At 43.9% G+C, this 25,101-nt stretch overlaps 1 protein-coding gene across 1 annotated transcript in view; it reads right to left on the bottom strand.

Moving 5' to 3' along the window:
* The window catches only part of tyms (thymidylate synthetase), a 32,763-nt gene extending 7,956 nt beyond the window's left edge, over positions 1 to 24,807 (bottom strand). Inside the window, exons 1-5 of the mRNA XM_073043594.1 lie at positions 24,601 to 24,807; positions 12,667 to 12,740; positions 6,085 to 6,259; positions 5,876 to 5,977; positions 3,468 to 3,643 (exon numbers count right to left, since the gene is read on the bottom strand). Coding sequence (XP_072899695.1) covers positions 3,468 to 3,643; positions 5,876 to 5,977; positions 6,085 to 6,259; positions 12,667 to 12,740; positions 24,601 to 24,736 — 663 coding nt within the window. The 5' untranslated portion in view covers positions 24,737 to 24,807. The remainder of the gene's footprint in view (positions 1 to 3,467; positions 3,644 to 5,875; positions 5,978 to 6,084; positions 6,260 to 12,666; positions 12,741 to 24,600) is intronic.
* Between the last annotated feature and the right edge of the window lie 294 nt (positions 24,808 to 25,101).

Raw genomic sequence — 25,101 nt, 5'->3', positions numbered from 1 at the left:
CAAACCTTTTTTGGCTTTCTTAATCCGTCATGTTGTTGTGGCCATTCAGTTATGACCCCTCTTCTTCAGCTAGACCGTTCTTCTGTGGTGGACTCATCACTCTGGCATGAGTGGACACACACATAAGTCCCCACAGGCCCTGCTGTAACACTGAGTTTTACTGACCGATCTCCTGGTTCGGTCTCCGAAGCCCCCACCTTTCTGTGGGTTCCAACACTCAGTCAGTGTCCACTGGTGTTTCTGAAGGGTGTCTCTCCAGACCTGTCTTTTATCCCCCCTCATGGGGTCTCAGCTATCCATCAACTCTGAATGACCGTGTCCATCAAATCAGGCCACTCCTGCTATCTCCTGAGGAATGTTAACGAGCAAAGTAAAGTCCTTGTAGTGGAAGATGAATAATCCAGGAAGAGTCATAATACAGTAAGTCAACAGTCTCTCTCCCCCTCTTATCTGTAGCAAATGTTCTTGCCTGGGCTTTATCTCTCTCTCTCTCTCTCTCTCTCTCATGAGCAGCATAGCAACAGCAATAGTTCGTAGTTCTCAGGAGGGGGGTTGGGAATGGTTAACTCTGCACCCCATTGTCCGTCAGGTCTGTCCATCACTCATAACAAACCCAAACTGAGCATCCATAAGCAAGTTATTGCTGAGTAAGTGCTGCAAGATAGCACTGTTGATAATCTCTTCCGTTACTTTACTGATGATTGAGAGTAGGCTGACAGGGTAGTAATTGGCTGGGTTGGATTTCCTGTTTCTTGCGTACAGGACATATCTGAACAATTTTCCACATTGCTGGGTAGATGCCGGTGTGGTAGCTGTACTGGAACAGCTTGGCTAGTGGCACGGCACATTCTGGAGCCCAAGTCTTCAGGACTGTTGCCGGGTTTTTGTCTGGGCCCATAGCCATCGCAATATATGGCTTTCAGCCATTTCTTGATATCATGTGGAGTGAATCAGATTGGCTGCATACTGCCTTCTGGGATGCTGAGGACTTCTGGAGGAGGCCGAGCTAGATCATCTACTCTGCACTTTTGACTGAAAATTGTTACAAAGGCCTCAGCAAACTCTAGTCCTCTTTAAATTAATGTTAACGTTCGATTCGCCTTCCTCACCACTGACTCAACCTGCAAATTAACCTTTAGGGAATCCTGCACAAGGACACACAAGTCCTTTTGCACCTGAGATTTTTGAATTTTCTCCCCATTTAGAAAATAGTCTACACCTTTATTCCTTCTACCAAAGTGCATCATCATGCACTTTCTGACATTATATTACACCTACCACTTTTTTGCCCATTCTGACAATCTGTCTGAGTCTTTCTGCAGATTCCCTGCTTCTTCAACCTCCTATCTGCCCCTCCACCTAGCTTTGTACCATCTGCTAACTTGGCCACAAAGTCATCAAATCCATCATCCAAATCATTGGCCTTTAACATGAAAAGTGGTCCCAATGCTGACACCTATGGGACACCACTAGTCACTGACATCCATCCAGAATAGGCCAGCTTTATTCCAACACTTTGCCTTTTACCTATCAGCCAATTTTCTATGCTTGCTATTAACCCCTGCAAAACCTTAGGCTCTTATTAAGCAGCGTCATGTGTGTCACCTTGTCAAAGGCCTTCTGAAAATCCAAATAAACAACATCTCTGTTGTCTATCCTGCTCGTTATTTCCTAAAAAGGATCCCAACAGATTTGTCAGGCAGGATTTCCCCTTTAAAAAAAACCTGTGCTGACTTTGGCCTATTTTATCATGCATCTCCAAATACCCTGAAACCACATCTTTAACAATCGACTCCAACATCTTCCCAACCATGGTCAGACTAACTGGCCTATAATTTCCTTTCTTCTGCCTCACTCACTCCTTAAAGAGCAGAGTGACATGGTCAGACATTTGCAATTTTCCAGTCCTCCTGAACCATTCCAGAATTTGGTGATCCTTGAAAGGTCATTCTTAATGCCTCCACAATCTCTTCAGCTACCTCTTTCAGAACCTAGAGATGTAACCCATCGGGTCCAGGTGACATAGCTACCTACAGACCTTTCAGCTTCTCAAGCACTTTCTCCCTCATAATGGCAACTTCACGCACTTCTGCCCCCTGATGCTCTTGAACTTCCAGCATACTGCTCGCGTCTTCCACAGTGAAGACTGATGCAAAATACTTAAGTTCGTCCACCATTTCTTTGTTCCCTCATTAGTACCTCTCTAGTGTCATTTTCCAATGATCCCAAATCCACTCTCTTCTCTCTTTTACTCTTTATATCTGAAAAAAAAACTTCTGGCATCTTCTTAGATATTTTAGGCTAACTTACCTTCACATTTCATCTTTTATTTCTTTACAGCATTCTTAGTTGCCCTCTATTAGTTTTTGAGAGCTCCCTGATGCTCTAACTTCCCACTAATTCTTTGCCATATTATATGCCCTCTCTTTTACTTTTATGCTGTTTCTGACTTCCCTTGTTATATGCACAAAAGTGGAGATCTCATTTTTCCCCAGCTCCCATTCTGCTTTGTACATCCCCTCGTCTACTCACTCAGCTTGTCCGCATCCCTGTAAGTTTCTTTACATTCTCCTCTGTACTCATAATTACTAAGTTTAGTATCATCAGCAAACTTGGAAATACGACATTTCCTCTTCTCAGATTGTGAATAGCTGGAACTCAAATACCTTTTCCTGCCACATCCCACCAATCATAGCTTGACAATCTATTTATTCTGATCCATTGCTTCTGTCCAATTACCATTTCTCACTCCATATCAGTACCGTGCTTCCAAATCAATGCACTGTACCCTTCTTAAACAACCTCCTGTGTGGCATCTTATTGTCAACCTTCCAGAAACCCACGTACACCGTATCCATAGTTCCACCTTTTCTAGTCAGAAAATTCCTCAAAGAGTTGACAGATTAGTTGTACAATTTCTATTTAATAATCTCATGTTGACTCTACAAAATCCTTTTATGCTTTTTAAAGAGTTGTGTTATTAAATCAAATCCTTCATTATTAGAACAGAATTTTCTCTTGCAGGATTAATAGTGAAGAGTTCCCTGATCATAGCTGCCACTGATTTGACATGTTCAAAAAAGTGCACGAACAATGGTCTAGATGGCGCTTAAAGCCAAACCCAGCCATGATAGGACATGCCCATTATGACACCACAGGAAAAAAATTTCAACTTTGTTACCATCATCGTATTTACTCAAAGACCCACTGCCACCAAGTATCACTTTGATAAAGTCAAAAGGAATGGATAAAGCAGGTAATCATTTGGAGTGCTCCATCATCCGCTTGCTTAAAATTTGGCTGAGATATCAAAAAGAAATTCTGTTGGGCATAACATAATCAGTGATCATATATCTTACTTGCTGTTTAAAGCACCTTGATACACGTCTGTCTATGCAACTGATGGCACTTCAAAGGCAATATTCAGCACCAAGATATTTAGTGTTGAAGATATGATTTTCAAGTACCTTTAATCCAGTGATGTGCGCAATCATATATGTAAGTAATGCATAGCTGGCAATATTGAATGGAACACCAAGACCCATATCCCCTGATCTCTGATACAGCTGACTGGATAGCTCTCCATTGGCCACATAGAACTGGCAAAGAGCATGGCAAGGAGGTAGCGCCATTTGTGGAAGGTCTGCATTAAGAAAAGTCAACCATTAGGAGATATGCAAAATTTACTTTAAAAACTCATCTGAGATGTATAAACTGGTTTAAAACTAAAGTATACCATTAAATTCATATTAGAGTCTTATTTTCAGTGCTCATTTCCAATGAAGCTCATTTACAGTAGTTAGATGCCATGTTTCAATACTGCACCACCTCACCTCTACCTTCATTGCATTTGGCAGCTCCAGAGAAGCTGGTTAAGCACAAAAGACAGCTAGTAAGCAGAACTACATTTCTATGGGCTCTCCAGGGGTCCCATAGATCTATGAACATTTGCGAATGTTTCTTTGAGTATTTGCCAGTATCTCTTTAAATTCTGCAGTTGCTCAAAGGTCTCTTACGTACATCCAAGCTAGTATCCACTGTTGTGAAAGCTACAAGTTGCCATTTCATTTAAATAGTTAAAAGCAGGTTTTTAGTTATTCCATTATTTTAAAATTCTTAACAACTGATCAAATTTTATATGCATTTTGCCACCTCCCCGAGAAACATGGAAAAGCCTCTGATTAAATCAAAACTAAGAGAGACATCATATTTTACTATTTCTATGAGCCTTAACTGGTTCCCCAATGTTTTCCAATTTTTCCTCACTGAAAAGATTGTCTGCTGCTGATGGTATCCTTGGGCAAACTAACCAGAGTGCTCGTTCTTCAGGAGTGACCATGAACAAGTGATGGCAAGAAAGGAAGTGGTGAGTCATAGAGCAATATAGACGGTACAGGCCCTTCGGCCCGACAAGTTCAAACTACCAACAATGACCACCCAGCTGGTCTCAATTTCCTGTGTTCAGCCATATACTTCTTAAGCCCTGCCCCTCCATTTCTATGCCAGTCATAATTTTAAACATTTCTATGAAGTCATCCTTTATTCTCCCCCATTGCAAGGAATAAGTACCTAGCCTGGCCAAACTCTCCCTACAACTCAGGCTCTCTAGTCCTGGTAACCTCTTAATTTTTTTTCTATACCATTTCCAGTTTAACATGACTTTCTATAACTAGGTGACCAAATCTGAACACAGTACTCCAAGTGTACAACTGCAACATAATGCCCCAGCTCCTATAGTTAGTGTCCTCACAAATGAAAACCAGTGTGCTAAATGTCCGTTTTTTAAAAAAACAATTGTCTACTTGCAACGTCACTTTCAATGAATTATACAGTTGTGCTCCTAAGTTCCTCTGTTCCACTACAATCCCTAGTGCCCCACCGTTCATATGATAAATCCCATGACTTTACAAAATACATCACCTCACACTTGTCTGTAGTGAAACCCGTTTGCCACTGCTTGGCCTACTTATCAAACTGATCAAGATCTCCCTGTAATCTGAGATAACCTATCAAACACACCTCCAAATCTCATGTCATCAGCAAACTTACTGATCAAGCCTTGTGCATTTGCATCCAAATCATTCATGTAAATCACAAAGATCCTAACACTGGCACACCACTAGTTACTGGCCTCCATTCTGAGAAATAACCTTCAGCTACTACCCTCTGCTTCCCATCTTCGAGCCAACTTGAATCCACCAAACTAATTCCCCCTGAATTCCACAAGACCTAACTTTTCATACCTACCTATCATGTAGGACTTGGAGAAGGCCTTACTATAGTCCAAAAAGCCAATATCCACTGTCCTACCCTCATATTCCTTTTTGGCTACTTCTTCAAAGAACTCTTTAAAAAGTTCATCAACCATGATTTCCTATACACAAAGCCACACCGATTCCTCGTACAAACAAGAGAAAATCTGCAGATGCTGGAAATCCAAGCAACACACACGCACAAAATGCTGGAGGAACTCAGCAGGCCAGGCAGCATCTATGGGAAAAGAGTCAACAGTCGACTGTTGATTCTTTTCCATAGATGCTGCCTGGCCTGCTGGGTTCCTCCAGCATTTTGTGACCAATTCCTCCTAATCAGATTCGGCCTATCCAATTGCTGGTAGATCCAGTCCCTCAGAATTCCTTGCAGTAGCTTCTCTACTCCTGATGTCAGGTTGACGATCCTGTGTTCCTGACTGCCCTTGTTTCTTAAACAACAGAACAACATTGGAGGCCTTGCTGTCTTTGGGAACTTCATCAGTGGTTAAAGAGAGAGGCAGGCTGACTTGAAAGGAACCACACTCATATCTGGATTGCCCCAAATACAGACATCATTGATTGATCCGTTAGAGGCTCTGCTTGCTAACATAATTTCTGCTTACCTTGAGGGTTCCATGCACAGATTATGATCCTACGATCCTCTGGATTATTTTTGATAGTATCAATTACATTCTGAAGCTGATCAACTCCTTGTCCAGTGTAATCTACAATTATCAGGTTGGTAGGAGAACAAAAAGAAAATCAAGAATGTTAAGTGAATAACAAATAATGTCACTACAAAATCTCAGTTATAAGGATATTACTTCCTTACCTGTATGCATGTTCTTATATTTAGCCCCAAAGTGCCTCCACTGGAAGCCATAAACTGGACCCAAATCACATTCCTCTCGGGATGTGAATCCTTGTTTGTCTAAAAATTCCCGAGATCCATTGGCATCCCATATTTTAACTCCTTTTGAGGACAACTCGCTGGAATTGGTAGAACCCTAAAAAAGGCAATAAAGTATGAAGGGATTACATACATTATCTTCTCACATTTTTCCAAGTGGCCATTCTGCAATTTTAACCCTCTAAATGACCAAATCATACACAATATTTAAAAGTTAGAACTATTAAACCACTCTAGGTCATGTTTTGATTTGACCAAACAATACAAACACATTTTTTTCCAAAGGGGATTACTGGTAGCTAATCAGCAGGGTCCTCCTCCCTCAGTATTTCCAAGTCTTTCCTTTCTGTTCCAGTGTTCCTTAGAATACTGTTGCAATGATCTGAAATAGTATAGTAGTGAATGCACTAGACGGATAGGAAGATCCCATGTTTATTTCTCAATCTTAAGATTCTGGCTTAATGAGCATGTGACTTGCCTTAATGTTCTTGATGGTCAGATGCCAGAATTTTGGCTCATATATGAGCAATGAACACCCGAGGGACCAAGGATAAACAAGCACTCAAAGGGGCACTAGAAGTCTTTATATCTTAGATGAGGGCCATCTCCTGGGCTTATTTCCCTGCCACCCTTGGTTCGCAATTCATCATACTTTAGGACACTCCTAGATGATAACCTTACCAACCACCTGTGCTCTCGACTTAGCCAGTGAATGAAGCACTTTATATTTCCCTTGCATACAAACAAGAAGGTACGATATCTATCAAAATGTCTCATTTCCCACTCTCCACTCAGCTGGCCTTTTGTTGTCTTCTCCCTCTACAATGCGACTTTTCTGCACTGAATTTCATTAATCTGAACTTATTTTCTTCTTTTACTATATAAAATTCAAAAATAAATTTCTGAATCATCCTATTAGCCAAACCTTCTGACATTTCTGTGAATTATGCAATAAAAAATAACAACGCAAAGTCAATTTCTGATCATTTTCTTGTATGTCCTTCCCAAACCCATTTGAAACTTTGCTGTCAGGAGGAAAACACTTGCACAAGTAATTTGCAATTACATTTTCAAACTCCCCAACTGTCTTGCACTAAACAACAGATAGTTTTTTTAATTTAAAAACGTACTCCTTGCTATAGCCCTGAACTCTCGTGCATTTCTAGTATTAGACCTCATCTATGAAGTTACTTCCCATTTCCTCCACTTTAGTCCTGCCAAATTACCAATGATATAGCTGTCCTTACAGTTCGTAATGTTAACAATATTAACTATACTACCAAATTAGGTCCTGTGCACCTATTCATCAAAATTGCCATCCCATGTCTTCAAAAACACTACCACCCCTTATCGAGCATCTAAAGTCTTTGAACATGCTACCACATAAATCTATGGTACTCTTTCTCAAATTCATACAGAATTTCTCCAGTCTGGATTCTGCTACAGGACTGAAATAGCCCATGTCAATTCACAAATGAGATCATAAATAACAATAACCACTTCTCAACATTCCCATCCTCTCCTTTCTCTAATTGATCATACTGACCTCCTTCAAAACCATCCAGATGTTTGATTTCAACTGCTATCCACTTTAATAACTCGTCTAAGTTTTCAACAGTAATGACTGGGTGGTCCCAAGACATTTGTCTTTTTCAGACTGATAGACTAATTTCCTTGCAGGCCTGAGAGGAGCAGTGCATCTAGCTCTGGAGGTCCTGCAGTGTGTGGGTTGCGACTGCTGCATCATCAGCAAGTAGCATGCATCTGATCATAGCCTCGCACAGCTTGGTTTTGGCTCTTGGGTGGACAAGGTTAAAAAGCTTATGTCAAAGGGCTCTGAGTCGACAAGCACACTGGGAAGGCTGCAAATAAGGCTGCCTGTCTCACCAGGCAAGTCTGGGAGAACTCTAAACTCTCAGTCAAAACAAAGATGGCAGTGCACAATGCTGGTGTCACTAGCACACTGATTTGCTGCAGCAAGACCTGGACAGACTATTCTAAGCAGGAGAAAAGTCTCTATATCTTCCACTTAAGGTGCCTTCGTCACACCTTGGGCAACTCCTGGAGGGTCAGAGCACCTAATGCTGAGGTTCCCTCTCATGCCAGCATCCCTCTTGTGTAGACCACGCTCAGACAGTGTAGGCTGTGCTGGCTGGACCACATCTGTCACGTCCACACGATCCTCTATGGTGAGTTGGCTTCAGGTAAGACAACTGAATGTCTGCAAATGGAACATGAAAGCGATGGACATCTACACTTGAGTCCTGGGAGCCACTGCACCAGGCAGAGAAACATCCTGAAGCAACACCTTAGGTCAGGCAAAGAAAAATTCCTGAAAGCAGCTGAAGACAAACAGGCCCATCGAAAGGAACACAGCAACTCCAGCAGGGCTGAGACCACTTACTGATGCAACCACTTACAGATGCAACCTTTGCAAAAGAAACTGCCACTCTTGCATTGGTCTCCTCAACTACAGACAGCACTGCACCAACAACATAGATACCTAGGATGCAACATCCATGGCTCACCTCAACCAACAGGGGACCACAATAACAGTTTTACTTTCTCACTCCTCCAGTAACCTCTGGAGTTTTCCCAAAGATCTGTTTTACCCCTCCCATTTCTCAGCTACACAATGCTCCTTGACAACGTAATCAGTAAAGAAAATACATACACATACTCCAAAGGCACCTCTTTTACCACTTCCCAGTACTATTTCCTTCATTGGCTCCGAGTGCCACTGATTTAACCACTTTCTAGTCTGATTCAGGAATGGCTGAGCAGAAACATATTGAAATGAATATTAAAAGGACTGAAGTCTTACCACAAACTCCATTCCCTAATCATTGCTTGAATCCCTCTCTGTGGGAGTTGTGGCAAAAATGAATCAGATTTTTTTGGCTTAACAGTGGGAGATGAAATACTGACCATAAATCTACTCCCTTACCACGATTCCTGCAACAATGTTCAACCCTTCCCCTGCCTCTACACATCTGTTGTAAAATCCACATTAATCCCTTTGTTACATGTACTCTGGGCAGTTCCAAAAATCTCCTTGCCAACATTGTCCCCTTCACTTTACATATACCTATTCCAATTTTTCTAAGCAACACCCACAAAATGTTGGAGGAACTCAGCAGGCCAGGCAGCATCTATGGAAAAAAGTACCCGAAACATCAACTGTACTCTTTTTTTTCCGCATAGATGCTGCCCGGCCCGCTGAGTTCCTCCAGTATTTTGTGTGTGTTGCTCGGATTTCCAGCATCTGCAGATTTTCTCTTGTTTCCAATTTTACTAGCTTGCATCAAGTTCTATTCACCTATCATCCACTCTTTCTGGTCTGCATTGGCTTCAGAAATAAAACTGAGATTTTAACCTTCACAGTGACACTGTCTGACCGCATCAGAAGTCCAGGCTTCATTCCAACCTTGGTATCCCGCAGGTACTCCAGTTCCTTCCCACATCCAAACAACATGTTATTTGGCAAATAGCTCCTAATTTATAGACGATCAGTAGAATTGGTGGGTGGGAGTGGGTGTAGTGGATTGATACAATGTGATCGATGTGGGGGTTAGTGTAAAATGAATTACTGGTCAGCATGGACCAGCTGGGCCTGTTTTTGCGCTGTCTCTCTCTGATTATATATCTGGCTGCATCCTCTTCCAGGCCTCAGTTTCCAGGATCCACATATTCTTCCAATTCTGGTCTCTGTCAGCAACATCCTCACCAATCTATGATCCTTGGCTTTGAAATTCCCTCCCCCAACCTACACCTTCAAACCTAACTGTCTACCCAAACTTAACCATTGTCCCAATACCACCTTGTGAGCTGGCATCAGCTTGTATTTGATTATGTTCATAAAGTGCCTCGCACAAAAATATACGTTTTGTTCCAATTCATCATTTAGTGTTGTTTTAAAAAAATAATTTCTACTTACACAATTAAGACTGTAGGTCTGACACGGTGGTCAGCAGCACAGGAGCGCCACAGGGAACCGTACTCTCTCCGGTCCTGTTCACCCTGTACACATCAGACTTCCAATATAACTCGGAGTCCTGCCATGTGCAGAAGTTCGCTGATGACACGGCCATAGTGGGGTGTGTCAGGAATGGACAGGAGGAGGAGTATAGGAAACTGATACAGGACTTTGTGATATGGTGCAACTCTAACTACCTGCGTCTCAATATCACCAAGACCAAGGAGATGGTGGTGGACTTTAGGAGATCTAGGCCTCATATGGAGCCAGTGATCATTAATGGAGAATGTGTGGAGCAGGTTAAGACCTACAAGTATCTGGGAGTACAGTTAGACGAGAAGCTAGACTGGACTGCCAACACAGATGCCTTGTGCAGGAAGGCACAGAGTCGACTGTACTTCCTAAGAAGGTTGGCGTCATTCAATGTCTGTAGTGAGATGCTGAAGATGTTCTATAGGTCAGTTGTGGAGAGCGCCCTCTTCTTTGTGGTGGCATGTTGGGGAGGAAGCATTAAGAAGAGGGACGCCTCACGTCTTAATAAGCTGGTAAGGAAGGCGGGCTCTGTCGTGGGCAAAGTACTGGAGTGTTTAACATCGGTAGCTGAGCGAAGGGCGCTGAGTAGGCTACGGTCAATTATGGATAACTCTGAACATCCTCTACATAGCACCATCCAGAGACAGAGAAGCAGTTTCAGCGACAGGTTACTATCGATGCATCGATACTGAGATGCAATGCTCCTCAGACAGGATGAAGAGGTCAATACTCCCCAATGCCATTAGGCTTTACAATTCTACCGCCAGGACTTAAGAACTTTTTAAAAGCTATTATTAATGCTTTTTGAGATAGTGATTTAGATGCTTATCATATTTTTTACTGAGTTAAGTATTGTACGTAATTAGTTTTGCTACAACAAGTGTATGGGACATTGGAAAAAAAGTTGAATTTCCCCATGGGGATGAATAAAGTATCTATCTATCTATCTATATGATTATGAAATACAATCCATTATTTTATTACATACGAAATATTCAGAAATACCAGTCCATTTCATAAATTGGAATATCACAGGCATATAGTGTGAAATTTGTAGTTCTCCAACAGTACTAAAGCAATACATACTAAAAACAAATTACAATAATAAATAAATAAATATATATATATATATATATATATATATATAAAAAGTAATAGTGAGATTTCATTGGATTCATTGTCCGTTCAGAAATCTATTGGCAGAGGGGAAGTAACTGTTTCTAAAAGCTATGTGTATATTCAGGCTCCTGCACCTTTTCTTTGACAGTGGCATTGAGAACAGGGCACGTTGTGGGTGGTGAGGGTCCTTAATGATGATGCCACCTTTTTGAGGCAAAGCCTTTTGAAGATGTCCTGGATGGTGGGGAGGCTGGTGCCCATTATGGAGCTGGCTGAGTTCACAACCTTCTGCGGCTTTTTCCGATCCTGTGCAGCGGCCCCCTCCATACCAGATGATGATGCAGCCAGTTAGAATGCTCTCCACGGCCCATCTGTAAAAATGTGCTCGTCTTTGGTGACTCCTTATGAAATATACCCAGTCACGCCTTCTTCGTAATTGCATCAATATATTGGCCCAGGATAGCTCTTGAGATGTTGACATCCAAGAACTTAAAACTGTTCACCCTTTCCACTGCTAATTCCTCCATGAAGACTGTGTGTGTTCATTTGACTTCCCTTTTCTGAAGTCCACAATCAAACTTTGGACCAAATGGTGTTTGAGTGCAAGGTTGTTGTTCTGACATCATTCAGTCAATTAATCTATCTCACTAAATATCACCATCTGAAATTCTCCCAACAATAGCTGTGTCATCAATAAATTTATAGATGGTGTTCGAACTGTGCCTGGCCACATAGTCATAGGTGTAAAGAGAGTAAAGCAGCGGGCTAAGCATGCATCCTTGAGGTGCGCCAGTGTTGATGGTCAGAGAGGAGCAGATGTTATTTCCAATGTGCACTGGCTTTGGTCTCCTGATGACAAAGTCAAGGATCCAGTTGCAGAGGGAGGTGCAGAGGCTCATGTTTTGGAGCTTGTTGATTAGTACTAAAGATATGATGGTGTTGAGCTGTAATCATCAGAAAGCAGCCTGACATATATATTGCTATTGTCGAAGTGATCCAAGGATGAGTGGAGAACCAGTGAGATTGCATGCACTATACAGCTATTGCGGAGATATGCAAACCATAGCGGGTCCAGGTCCTTGGTTAGCCAGGAGTTGATTCTGGCCTTGACCAACCTCTCAATGCAATCCATCACAGCAGATATGAATGCAAGTAGATGATATTTGTTAACACAGCTCAGCCTGCTCTCCTTGGGCTATAATTATCACCATTTTGAAGCAGGTGGGAACCACAGGTTGCAGCAGTGCAGATTGAAGATGGCCTTGAACACACACTGTTTTGATAAACCTAACCGATTAAAGACTATTACAAGAAAATTATTCTACTAAAATGATCACAAAACTTCTAAGATCCTTAGACGAAACCATAACACTTACTTTGATGAACCACAACAGCTCTTGCAGAACTCCTTTCCAGAATACTCGTTTAGTAGTAAGGAGGGGAAAAGAATCTGGAAGACAAAATATTTATAACTTTAGGAGGAGCACTGAGGATCATGTGAGTGAATTTCATTGACTTAGAATGAAATAGCAAATACATTTCCATAATCACCTAATTAGTAAAAGCCCCGAAAGACAAATGTTCTATTTTTCAAAAAGGAAAGAAAAAACAATAATCCAGCAGCAAGGGCAGACCATTGTACTTTATCTGCTTGAGCCTAAACATACATGATTCATTTCATCATAACTTCTAGCAAAGTGTGATAAAGAGCTAATTACTCAGAGCATTCATATCAGTATAGGCAGAATTACAAACAGCACACAATTTTTGTAACACACACAAAATGCTGGTGGAACGCAGCAGGCCAGGCAGCATTGAAAGGAAGAAGCACTGTCGACGTTTCGGGCGGAGACCCTTCGTCAGGACTTTGTGAGACGAAGGGTCTCGGCCCAAAGCGTCAACAGAGGTTCTCCCTATAGATGCTGCCTGGCCTGCTGTGTTCCACCAGCATTTTGTGTGTGTTGCTTTAATTTCCAGCATCTGCAGATTTCCTCGTGTTTGCTTTTGAAACACATTACAAGCAGAAAAGTAGAGCTTTATCCAAACTCTGATCAGGCACAATCTTATTGGATAGCAGAGGAGGTCCTGCTCTTCTTTTATTTTCTTAAAATTTTATCTCCAATTGGCACCAAAATAGGCCATCACCTTTACATTGGGTCTTCTGCCCCAGAAACAAGGAAAGGACAAAAATAAATTTACCCAAAACTCCAAACTTATTACTTGCAGATTAACAGGGTCAGGATTCACCAAATTCTGCTCTCAGAACAGCCTAGAGACACACCACAAGAACTCAGTCGCAAATAAATTTCACTTGTATATACCGTAGATTCCGGACTACAGAGCGCACCTGATTAAAAGCCGCTGGCTCTAATTTTAGAAATAAAATAAATTTTTTAATTGTAAAGGCTGCACCGGATTTTAGGCCGCACCGCTACTTTTAAATATACATACGTATCGGTAACACAAATTACGTTGCATATACTTTTTTACTGAACAGCACGAACAACATTCCAATATCTCCTAGCGACTGGTAAAAATATATATACTGCAGCCTACCAGGAAAAGTTATTGATCGCCTTTAACTTAAAAGCAGCGTTTTCGCTCGGGTCTGACGCGCTCGCGTAACGCGATCGGGTCTAATCGGGTCTGACGCGCTCGCGTAACGCGATCGGGTCTAATCGGGTCTGACGCGCTCGGGTCTTGCTTTTCTTCGAGTGTTTTCCATGTTGATGAGGGTGAGTACAAATGACTGATTTACAATAATTTAATTGTGAAAGTGCGCTTGATTTATCGTACAATTTCATTGGACCTCTGTGAACTACTCATCAATTTTATTGGTCTACTGTTACGAGGCAAAATGTTTACGAGGCGGCATGAAAAAAAACCATGTATTAGCCGCTCTGGATTAAAGGCCGCAGAGTTCAAAGCTGTTCAAAATGTGGGAAAAAAGTAGCGGCTTATAATCCGGAATCTACGGTAGTAATAAACGGCTGTTTCTTGTGGAACCACAGTCTAATACAATTCAGTGGCTGGAGTAAGAGGAAAATTTGTAATTAATATTTCTCAAAGAACACCATTCTTGACTGCACGAGCTTCGGCATTCAACCAGTGTGCAAAGAAAACAAACTGCAAATACAAAAAGAAATAATAATAATAATAATAAATATCAAGAACATGAGATGAGTCCTTGAAACTGAGTCCATAGGTGTGGGAACATTTCATTAATGGGGCAAGTGTAGTTATCCCTTTGATTCAAGAGCCTGATGGTTGAGGGATAGCAACCATTCCTGAACTTGCTAGCGTGAGTCCTGAGACTCCTGTACCTTCTTCCTGATGGCAGCAGTTAGATGAGAGCATGACCTGGGTAGTGGATTCTGCCTTCCTACAACAACGCTTCACATAAGTGTATTCAATGGTAAGGAGGGCTTTACCCCTAATGGACAGGGGTACTTTTTGTAGGATTTTCTGTTCAAGGGCATTAGTGCTTCCATACCAGGCAATGATGCAGCCGGTCAATATACACATCTATAGAAGACTATCAAAATTTTAGATGTCATACTTTAGATGTCAATCTTTTTAAACTCCTAAAGAAATAGAGGCACTGCTGTGCTTTCTTCATAATTGTACTTATGTACTGGGCCCAGGACAGGTCCTCCAATAAGGGCTAGCTCATAGACCTCGTTTCCTCCTCCTAAAGTCAATAATTAGCTCCTTGGTCCTGCAGATATTGAATAAGAGGTTGCTGTTGTGGCACCACTCAGCCAGATTTTCAATCTCTCTCATACATGCTGACGATTTGGCCAACAACAGTGGTGTCATCTGCAAACTTGAATTTCACATTGGAGCTGTGCCTGGCTTCACAGTCATAAGTGTAAAGTGAGTAGAGCAGGGGACTAAGCACAGAGTCTTGTAGAGCACTTGTGCTCATGGAGATTGTGGATGAGATTTTGTTGCCAGTCCAAACTGACAAGTGAGGAAATAGAGGATTCAGTTGCACAAGGAGGTATTCAGGCCAAGGGCTTAAAGTCTAATGATTATTTTTGAGAGGGTGACAATATTGAATGTTGAGTTGTTGTCAATAAGGAGGATCCTGATGTACGCACCTTCCACGGAGTATCACGGCCCAAATCGGTGTATTTCTTTATAGTCTATTTTTTGTTATTTAAATAGTTAAAACATAGATCATAGAACAGCACAGCACACAAGCAGGCCATTTGGCCCACAATGTTGTGCCAAACCAGCTAAACAAATCAAAAACACTCAAACACTCCGAGTAAAAAAAAACAACTTACTACCCCTTCTCACCTTCAATGTATGCCCTCTGGTATTAGACATTTCTACTCTGGAAAACAGAATCTCTCTATCTTCTCTAGCTATGCCTCTCATAATCTTGCAAACCTCTAACAGATCCCCCCTCAGCCTCCAATGCTCCAGAGAAAACAGCCCAAGTTTGTCCAGCCCTCTAAACCAGGCAGCATGCTGGTAAAACTCTTCTGCACCTCTCCAAAGCCTCAACATCCTTCCTATAGTGGAGCGACCAGAGCTGTACAAAATACCCCAAATGTGGCCTGACTAGAATTTTATAAACTGTAACATAACCTCCTGACTTTTGAACTCAATGCCTCAACTAATAGAAGCAAGCATTCCATAAGTTCATTAACCCCCTTTTGATCGGTGTAGCCACTTTCAAGGAGTATCAACTTGGATCCCAAGATCTCTCTGCTCAGCAACACTGTTAAGGACCTTGCTTTTAACAGTGTACTGTTTCCTTGCATTTGCCTTACTGAGCTGCAACACCTCACATTTATCTGGGTTAAACTCCACCTGCAATTTCCCAGCCCACATCTGCAACCGATCTATGTTGTGCCGTATTCTTTGCCAGTCTTCCACATTATCCACAACTCCACCAATCTTAGTATCATCCACAAACTTAACAACCCTCCCATCTACATTTTCATCCATGTCATTTATATACATTACAAGCAGCAGAGGTCCCAACACACCACTGTAGATCTCCACTAATTACAGACATCCAGCTTGAATATGTCCTTTCAGCCACTACTCTGTCTGCTATGTGCAAGCCAGTTCTGAATCCAAACAGGCAATTCACTGTGGATCCCATGCACCTTAATCTTCTGGATTAGCCTCCCATGAGAGACTTTGTCCGGCGCCTTACTGAAATCCATGTTGACAATATCCACTGCCCACTCCTCATCGATCTCTCTCATCACTTCAAGTCTCTGCACCTGAAGAGGATACTGGTCAAGGACCCAGCAATCTCAGCTCTTGTCTCTTTCAACAACCTGGGGTAAGTCCCATCAGGCCCTAGGGTCTTGTCCACCTTGATACTCATTAGGAAGCACACTTCCTCCTCCTTGACTTCTAAATGCCCCAACAGTTATACACGCAGCACTGATCTCCTGGTCCTCCTCATCATTTTCTTTGGTAAATACTGAAGCAAACATTCACATTCTCTGCATCCAAGCAAATGTTACCCACTTTATCCCTTGAGTAGTCCCACCCTCATCCTAGTTATCCTCTTATTGTATGTATAGAATGCCTTGGGATTCACCTTAATCCTATTTGTCAAGGATTTTTCATGGTCCCGTCTGGCTTTCCTAATTCCCTTCTTCAGTTCTTTTCTGGCTTTTTTTATACTCTTCACAAGCTTCGTTTGATCCCAACTTCGGAAATCTTACATACTTTTCCTTCTTGACTAAATTCATTACCTCTCTGGACATCCAAGGTTCTCCTATCTTTCCATGCCAGCCCTTTATTCTAACGGGAACATACCTTTCCTGCACTATGTGCAATTGATCTTTAAACACCCTCCACATGTCTGATGTAGACTAGCCAGAGTAAAAGTTATCCAAATTAATGCTTCTTAATTCTTGCCTAACACCCTCCTAATTTGCCCTACTCCCATTTAAAACTCTCCACAAGGGCTATACCTATCCATACCATGAGCTATCCTGAAAGTGAAGGAGTTGTGGTCACTGTTCCCTGACTGTTCATCCACTGAAAGGTCAGTCACCTGGCCAGGTGGCTTCTTCTCACACGGGACTGTCCACGTATTGATTTAAGAAACCTTCCTGGATACACTTAGCAATTTCTGCCCCTACACCAGTTTATATTAGGAAAGTTGAAATCCCCCATAAAAACAACCCTTCTTACACATTTCCTTAATCTGATTACATATCTGTTCCTCAATTTCCCAGTGGCTATGGGGGGGGGGGGGGGGGGCGTTCTGTAATACAATCCCATCAATGGGACTGCACTCTTTCTATTCCTGAGTTCCACCCAAATGGACTCAGAGCCTGGTCCCTCCATTATGTCTTCTTCCTCTGAGGACAGCTATGATTTTGTCCCTGACTAGTAGTGCAACTCCACTCCCTCTTTTATCTCCTCCATCATTTCTCAATCTTTGAAAACCTGCTACATTAATCACCCATTCTTGCCCCTCTTCAGAATCAAGTTTATTATCTCCAGCATGTGACGTGAAATTTGTTAACTTATTAACAGCAGTTCAATGCAATACATAATATAGAAGAGAAAAAAACAATAAGTAAATCAATTACAGTATATGTATATTGAATAGATTTTAAGAAGTACAAAAAGCAGAAATACTATATATTGAAAAAGTGAGGTAGTGTCCAAGGGTTCAATGTCCATTTAGAAATTGGATGGCAGAGGGGAAAAAACTGTTCCTGAACCACTGAGTGTGTGCCTTCAGGCTTCTGTATCTCCTACCTGATGATAACAGTGAGAAAAGGGCATGCCCTGGGTGCTGGAGGTCATTAGTAATGGACACTGCCTTTCTGAGACACCGCTTCCTAAAGATGTCCTGAGTGCTTTGTAGGCTAGTACCCAAGATGGAGCTGACGAGATTTACAACCTTCTGCAGCTTCTTTCAGTCCTGTGCAGTAGCCCCTCCCTACCAGACGCTGATGCAACCTGTCAAAATGCTCTCTGTGGTATATCTATAGAAGTTTTGGAGTGTATTTGGTGACATTCCAAATCTCCTCAAACTCCTAATAGATAGATAGATACTTTATTCATCCCCATGGGGAAATTCAACATTTTTTCCAATGTCCCATACACTTGTTGTAGCAAAAACTCATTACATACAATACTTAACTCAGTAATAATATAATATGCATCTAAATCACTAACTCAAAAAGCATTAATAATAGCTTTTAAAAAAAAAAGTTCTTAAGTCCTGGCAGTTGAATTGTAAAGCCTAATGGCATTGGGGAGTATTGACCTCTTCATCCTGTCTGAGGAGCATTGCATCGACAGTAACCTGTCGCTGAAACTGCTTCTCTGTCTCTGGATGGTGCTATGTAGAGGATGTTCAGGGTTTTCCATAATTGACCGTAGCCTACTCAGCGCCCTTCGCTCAGCTACCGATGTTAAACTCTCCAGTACTTTGCCCACGACAGAGCCCGCCTTCCTTATCAGCTTATTAAGACGTGAGGCGTCCTTCTTCTTAATGCTTCCTCCCCAACACGCCACCACAAAGAAGAGGGCGCTCTCAACAACTGACCTATAGAACATCTTCAGCATCTCACTGCAGACATTGAATGACGCCAACCTTCTAAGGAAGTACAGTCGACTCTGCCTTCCTGCACAAGGCATCTGTGTTGGCAGTCCAGTCTAGCTTCTCGTCCAACTGTACTCCCAGATACTTGTAGGTCTTAACCTGCTGTACGGTTCCCTGTGGCGCTCCTGTGCTGCTGACCACCGTGTCAGACCTACAGTCTCCCAACCGCACATACTGAGGTCTATCTGTCAAGTAGTCCACTATCCAATCCACCATGTGAGAGTCTACTCCCATCTCCGTTAGTTTGTGCTTTAAGATCTTGGGCTGGATGGTGTTAAAGGCACTAGAGAAGTCAAGGAATGTAATCCTCACAGCACAACTGACCCCATCTAGGTGAGAGAGTGATTTGTGCAGCAAATACGTGATAGCATCCTCCACTCCCACCTTCTCCTTATACGCAAACTGAAGCGGATCCCGGGCGTGCCTGGTTTGTGGCCTCAGATTCTGTATTATCAGCCGCTCCATGGTCTTCATCACGTGCGACGTCAAGGCAACAGGTCTGAAGTCATTCAACTCCTTTGGTTGTGGTTTCTTCGGTACCGGGACAATACAGGATGTTTTCCACTGTCTGGGTACTCTTCTCTGATCTAGACTCATGTTGAAGATGCGCTGTAGTGGTTCTCCCAGTTCAGTCGCACAGGCCCTCAGTAATCGTGGGGAAACTCCATCCGGTCCAGCCGCCTTGCTGGTACAGATCTTCCTCAGTTGACCTTCCACCTGTGCAGCCGTAAACCTGGGCGTGGGCCAGGTCTCCTGTGAGTGGCTATTTTCCTGTGAGGGAAGTAAGCCTGGTGTGGAGTTCTGCAGTGAGGGTGAGATTGTGCTGTCGAACCTATTGAAGAAGTTGTTCAGCTGGTTCGCTTTCTCCACATCTCCACTTATGTTTGCCCCCCGCTTTGCACCACATCCGGTGATGATCTTCATCCCATCCCACACCTCCTTCATGCTTTTTTTTTGCAGCTTTTGTTCTAACTTTCTCCTATACTGCTCCTTTGCCCCCCTTATCTGTACTGAGTTCCTTCTGAACTCTTTTAAGCTCCAACCGATCACCATCTTTAAAGGCCCTCTTCTTCTGGTTTAGGAGGCCTTTGATGTGACTAGTGATCCAGGGATAAAGTATAGCCGTAGTCTTGCCTTCTTTATGACTACATCGATATGTTGGGACCAGGTTAAATCCTTGGAGATCTTGACACCCAGGAACTTGAAACTGCTCACTCTCTCCACTTCTGATCCCTCTATGAGGATTGGTATGTGTTCCTTCGTCTTACCCTTCCGGAAGTCTGCAATCAGCTCTTTCATCATGCTTACACTGACTGCCAGTTTGTTACTGCGACACCACTCCACCAGTTGGCATATCTCACTCTTCTATGCCCTCTTGTCACCATCTGAGATCCTACCAACAATGGTTGTATCATCAGCAAATTTATAGATGATATTTGAGCTATGCCTAGCCACACAGTCACGTGTATACAGAGAGTAGAACAGTGGGCTAAGCACACACCCGAGGTGCGCCAGTATTGATCGTCAGTGAGAAGGATATGTTATCACCAATCCACACAGATTCTGGTCTTCTGGTTAGGAAGTCGAGGATCCAATTGCAGAAGGTGGTACAGAGGCCTAGGTTCTGCAACTTCTCAATCAGGATTGTAGGACTGCTGGTTTCAAATGTTGAGCTAGCATCTATGAACAGCATCCTGATGTAGGTGTCTGTGTTGTCCAAGTGGTCTAAAGCCATGTGGAGAGCCATTGAGATTGTCCTATTGTGCTGATAGGCAAACTGCAGTGGGTCCAGGTCCTTGCTGAGGCAGGAGTTCAGTCTAGTCATGATCAACCTCTCAAAGCATTTCATCATTGTCAATGTGAGTGCTACCGGGCAATAGTCATTAAGGCAGCCCACGTTATTCTTCTTAGGCCCTGGTATAATTGTTGCCTTTTTGAAGCAAGTGGGAATTTCCACCTGTAGCAGTCAGAGGTTGAAAATGTCCTTGAATACTCCCACCAGTTGGTTGGCACAGGTTTTGAGAGCCTTACCAGGTACTCCATTGGGACCTTTCGCCTTACGAAGGCTCACTCTCTTTAAAGGCAGCCTAACATTGGCCTCTGGGACAAAGATCACAGGGACATCAGGATCTTCACAGCTGTAGTAATGTTCTCCTTTTCAAAGTAGGCATAGGAAGCGTTGAGTTCATCTGCTAGTGAAGCATCGCTGCCGTTCATGCTATTCATGCCCTTTTACAACCAAGTTTCAGTAAAGGCTACAACATCGTAGTTTTATGTACTGATCCACGCTCCAAATTCATCACCCTTACCCATAATACTCCTAGCATTAAAATATACACACTTCAAACTATCCAACCCATCATCATTTACAACACGCTGGAGGAACTCAGCAGGTCGGGCAGCATCCGTGGAAACCAACAATCAACTTTTCAGTCAACCTTCGTCAGGACTGAAGAGGGAGGGGGCAGGGGCCCTATAAAGAAGGTGGGGGGGCGGGTGGGAAGAAGGCTGGTGGGTGCCAGGTTAAGAACCAATCAGAGGAAAGATCAAGGGGTGGGGGCGGGGGAGGGGAAAGGCAGGAAAGGTGAAGAAGTAATGTAAGGGGAAAGCACTGTGTAGTAGGAAGAGGCAGAATCATGAGAGAGGTGTTGGGCAGCTGGAGGAGGAGGCAGAGTGAAACTGGGATGGGTGAAGGGAGAGGGAGGGAATTACCAGAAGTTGGAGAATTCAATGTTCATGCCAAGGGGCTGGAGACTACCCAGACAGTATATGAGGTGTCGATCCTCCAGCCTGAGTTTGGCCTCATCATCGCAGTAGAGGAGGCCATGTATGGACATATCCAAATGGGAATGTGAAGCAGAGTTGAAGTGGGTGGCAACCAGGAGATCCTGTCTGTTGTGGCGGATGGAGCGGAGGTGCTCGACGAAGCAGTTCCCCAATCTGCGTCGGGTCTCACTGATATAGAGGAGGCCGCACTGGGAGCACCGGATGCAATAGATGACCCCAACAGACTCACCAGTGAAGTGTTGCCTCACCTGGAAGGACTGTTTGGGGCCCTGAATGGTGGTAAGAGGAGGTGTAGCAATTACACTTGCAAGGATAAGTGCCAGGTGGGAGATCTGTGGGGAGGGACGTGTGGACCAGGGAGTCGCAGAGGGAACGATCGCTGCGGAAAGTGGAGAGGGATAGAGAGGGAAAGATGTGCTTAGCAGTGGGGTTCTGTTGAAGGTGTTGGAAGTTGTGGAGGATAATATGCTGGATCCAGAGGCTGGTGGGGTGATAGGTGAGGACAAGGGGAACACGGTCGCTGTTGTGGTGACGGGAGGATGGGGTGAGGGCCGAAGTGCGGGTGGTGGAGGAGATGCGGGTGAGGGCATCATTGATGATGGCAGAAGGAAAACCACGGTCCTTAAAGAAAGAGGACATTTGAGATGTCCTTGAACTGAAAGCCTCATCCTGAGAGCAGATTCGGCGGAGACGGAAGAACTGGGAATAGGGAATAGCATTTTTGTATTTGGCAGGGTGGGAAGAGGTATAGTCGAGGTAGTTATGAGAGTCAGAGGGTTTATAGATGATGTCAGTGGACAGTCTGTCTCCAGAGATGGAGACCGAGAGATCGAGAAAGGGGAGAGAAGTGTCCGAGATGGACCAAGTAAATTTGAGGGCTGGGTGGAAGTTAGAGGCAAAGTCGATGAAATTGACGAGCTCAACATGGGTGCAGGAAGCAGCACCAATGTAGTCGTCAATGTAGCGAAGGAAAAGTTGGGGAGCAGTACCCGTTTAGATTTGGAGAATAGACTGTTCCACATAACCAACGAAGAGGTAGGCATAGCAGGGGCCCATGTGAGTGCCCATAGCTACACCCTTGGTCTGAAGAAAGTGGGAAGAGCCAAAAGAGAAGTTATTAAGTGTGAGTACCAGTTCCGCCAACTGAAGGATTGTGGTGATGTTGGGGAACTGGTGAGGTCTATTTTCAAGAAAGTCGCAGAAGGCTTTGAGGCCTTCTTGATGGGTAATTGAAGTGTATAAGGATTGGACATCCACAGTGAAAATGAAGTGGTCGGGACTGGGGAATTGGAAGATATTGAAGAGGTGGAAGGCATAGGATGTATCCTGGATGCAGGTGGGGAGGGACTGAACTATGGGTGACAAAATGGAGTCCAGGTAGGACTCCTCTACATCGGCGAGACCCGATGCAGATTGGGAGACTGCTTCGTCGAGCACCTCCACTCCGTCCGCCACAACAGACAGGATCTCCCAGTTGCCACCCACTTCAACTCTGCTTCACATTCCTATTCAGATATGTCCATACATGGCCTCCTCTATTGCCATGATGAGGCCAAACTCAGATTGGAGGATCAACACCTCATCTACCAGTCCCTTGACATGAACTTCTGGTAATTCCCTCCCTCTCCCTTCACCCATCCCAGTTTCACTCTGCCTCCTCCTCCAGCTGCCTATCACCTCTCTCATGATTTTGCCTTCTTCTACTACCCATAGTGCTTTCCCCTTACATTCCTTCTTCACCTTTCCTGCCTATCCCCACCCTGCTTCCCCTCCACCACCCCTTGATCTTTCCTCTGATTGGTTTTCCACCCTCCCCCCACCTTCTTTATAGGGCCCCTGCCCCCTCCTTCAGTCCTGACGAAGGGTCTCGGCCTGAAACGTTGACTGCTCGTTTCAACGGATGCTGCCCGACCTGCTGAGTTCCTCCAGCTTGTTTGTACGTGTTGATTTGACCACAGCATCTGCAGTGTACTTTGTGTTTACTCATTGCAGGGTTAACAGTGGAAAAAGTAAGCAGGTTCTAGAAATCAGCATCTTGGAGCGCAACCAACTGATACAATAATGAAATATGCATACGAGTGTCTCTACTTCCTGTGAGTTCATCCTTAACAATTGACTCCAACATCCTCCCAACCACTGAGGTCAGCACCTCCGCTCTGTCTGTCACAACAGACAGAATCTCCTGGTTGCCACCCACTTCAACTCTGCTTCACATTCCCATTCAGATATGTCCATATGTGGCCTCCTCTACTGCCATGATGAGGCCAAACTCAGGTTGGAGGAACAACACTTCATATACTGTCTGGGTAGTCTCAAGCCCCTTGGTATGAACATTGAATTCTCCAACTTCTGGTAATTCCCTCCATCTCCCTACCCCCATCCCACTTTCACTGCCTCCTCTTCCAGCTGCCTATCACCTCACTCATGATTCTGCCTTCTTCTACAACCCATAGTGCTTTCCCCTTACATTCCTTCTTCACCTTTCCTGCCTTTCCCCTCCCCCACCCCTTGATCTTTCCTCTGATTGGTTCTTAACCTGGCACCCACCAGCCTTCTCCTTCCCACCCTCCCCCACCTTCTTTATAGGCCCCCTGCCCCCTCCCTCTTCAGTCCTGACGAAGGGTCTCACCCCGAAACGTTGACACCAGCGTGTTGTACGTGTTGATTTAACCACAGTATCTGCGGAGTACTTTGTGTTTTGTATCCAATCCATCATACCTGTTAATTCGATTTTGCTTTTCAAAGCCTTCCCTGACATCTACCTTCTGGCCCGATCTTTGAACTGGGTCTCCCGATCCCAGCTTCCTGCAAAACTAGTTTAAACTCCCTAATAGCATTAGCAAACCTCGCGGTCAGGATATTGGTTCCCCAGAATATAAAAAGCACGATTGACGAAGCTAATACATCCCAGACCACTTACCCCTCAGACTGTACCTCGCCTGCAGCCCAAAGACTGAGAGAGTGCCAGTGCCAGTCCGGTCTTCTTTGTGTATACCTCTTTCTAGAATATATTTGACATGCTGCAAGTACTGGCGCTCATCATTCAAATCCTGCATTTCTATACCAATGCTGTCTCACTCCAAACTCTTAACACCACAACTTTTCCTCGGTCCCTCTCTTTCAGAAATGAAACTCGCGCCTTTCTCCTTGTTTCCGGCGGGATCCAATCCGCTGCCACCGCCCGCCCCCAGCCCGGTTATTGCTCCAATCCGCTGCCACCGCGCGCCCCCAGCCCGGTTACTGCTCCAATCCGCTGCCACCGCCCGCCCCTTCCCGCCCCCAGCCCGGTTACTGCTCCAATCCGCTGCCACCGCCCGCCCCTTCCCGCCCCCAGCCCGGTTACCGCTCCAATCCGATTACACCGCCCTCCCTCTGACTGGGTTAGTTTTCCAATCGGCGAGTTCTGTCTGGCAACTTCGCG

Source organism: Hemitrygon akajei, chromosome 1, assembly GCF_048418815.1.
Source record: "Hemitrygon akajei chromosome 1, sHemAka1.3, whole genome shotgun sequence".
In the NCBI taxonomy this organism is placed as follows: domain Eukaryota; kingdom Metazoa; phylum Chordata; class Chondrichthyes; order Myliobatiformes; family Dasyatidae; genus Hemitrygon; species Hemitrygon akajei.
The sequence above is the reverse complement of the archived record's forward strand: the minus strand, read 5'-3'. Positions and strand labels throughout refer to the sequence as shown.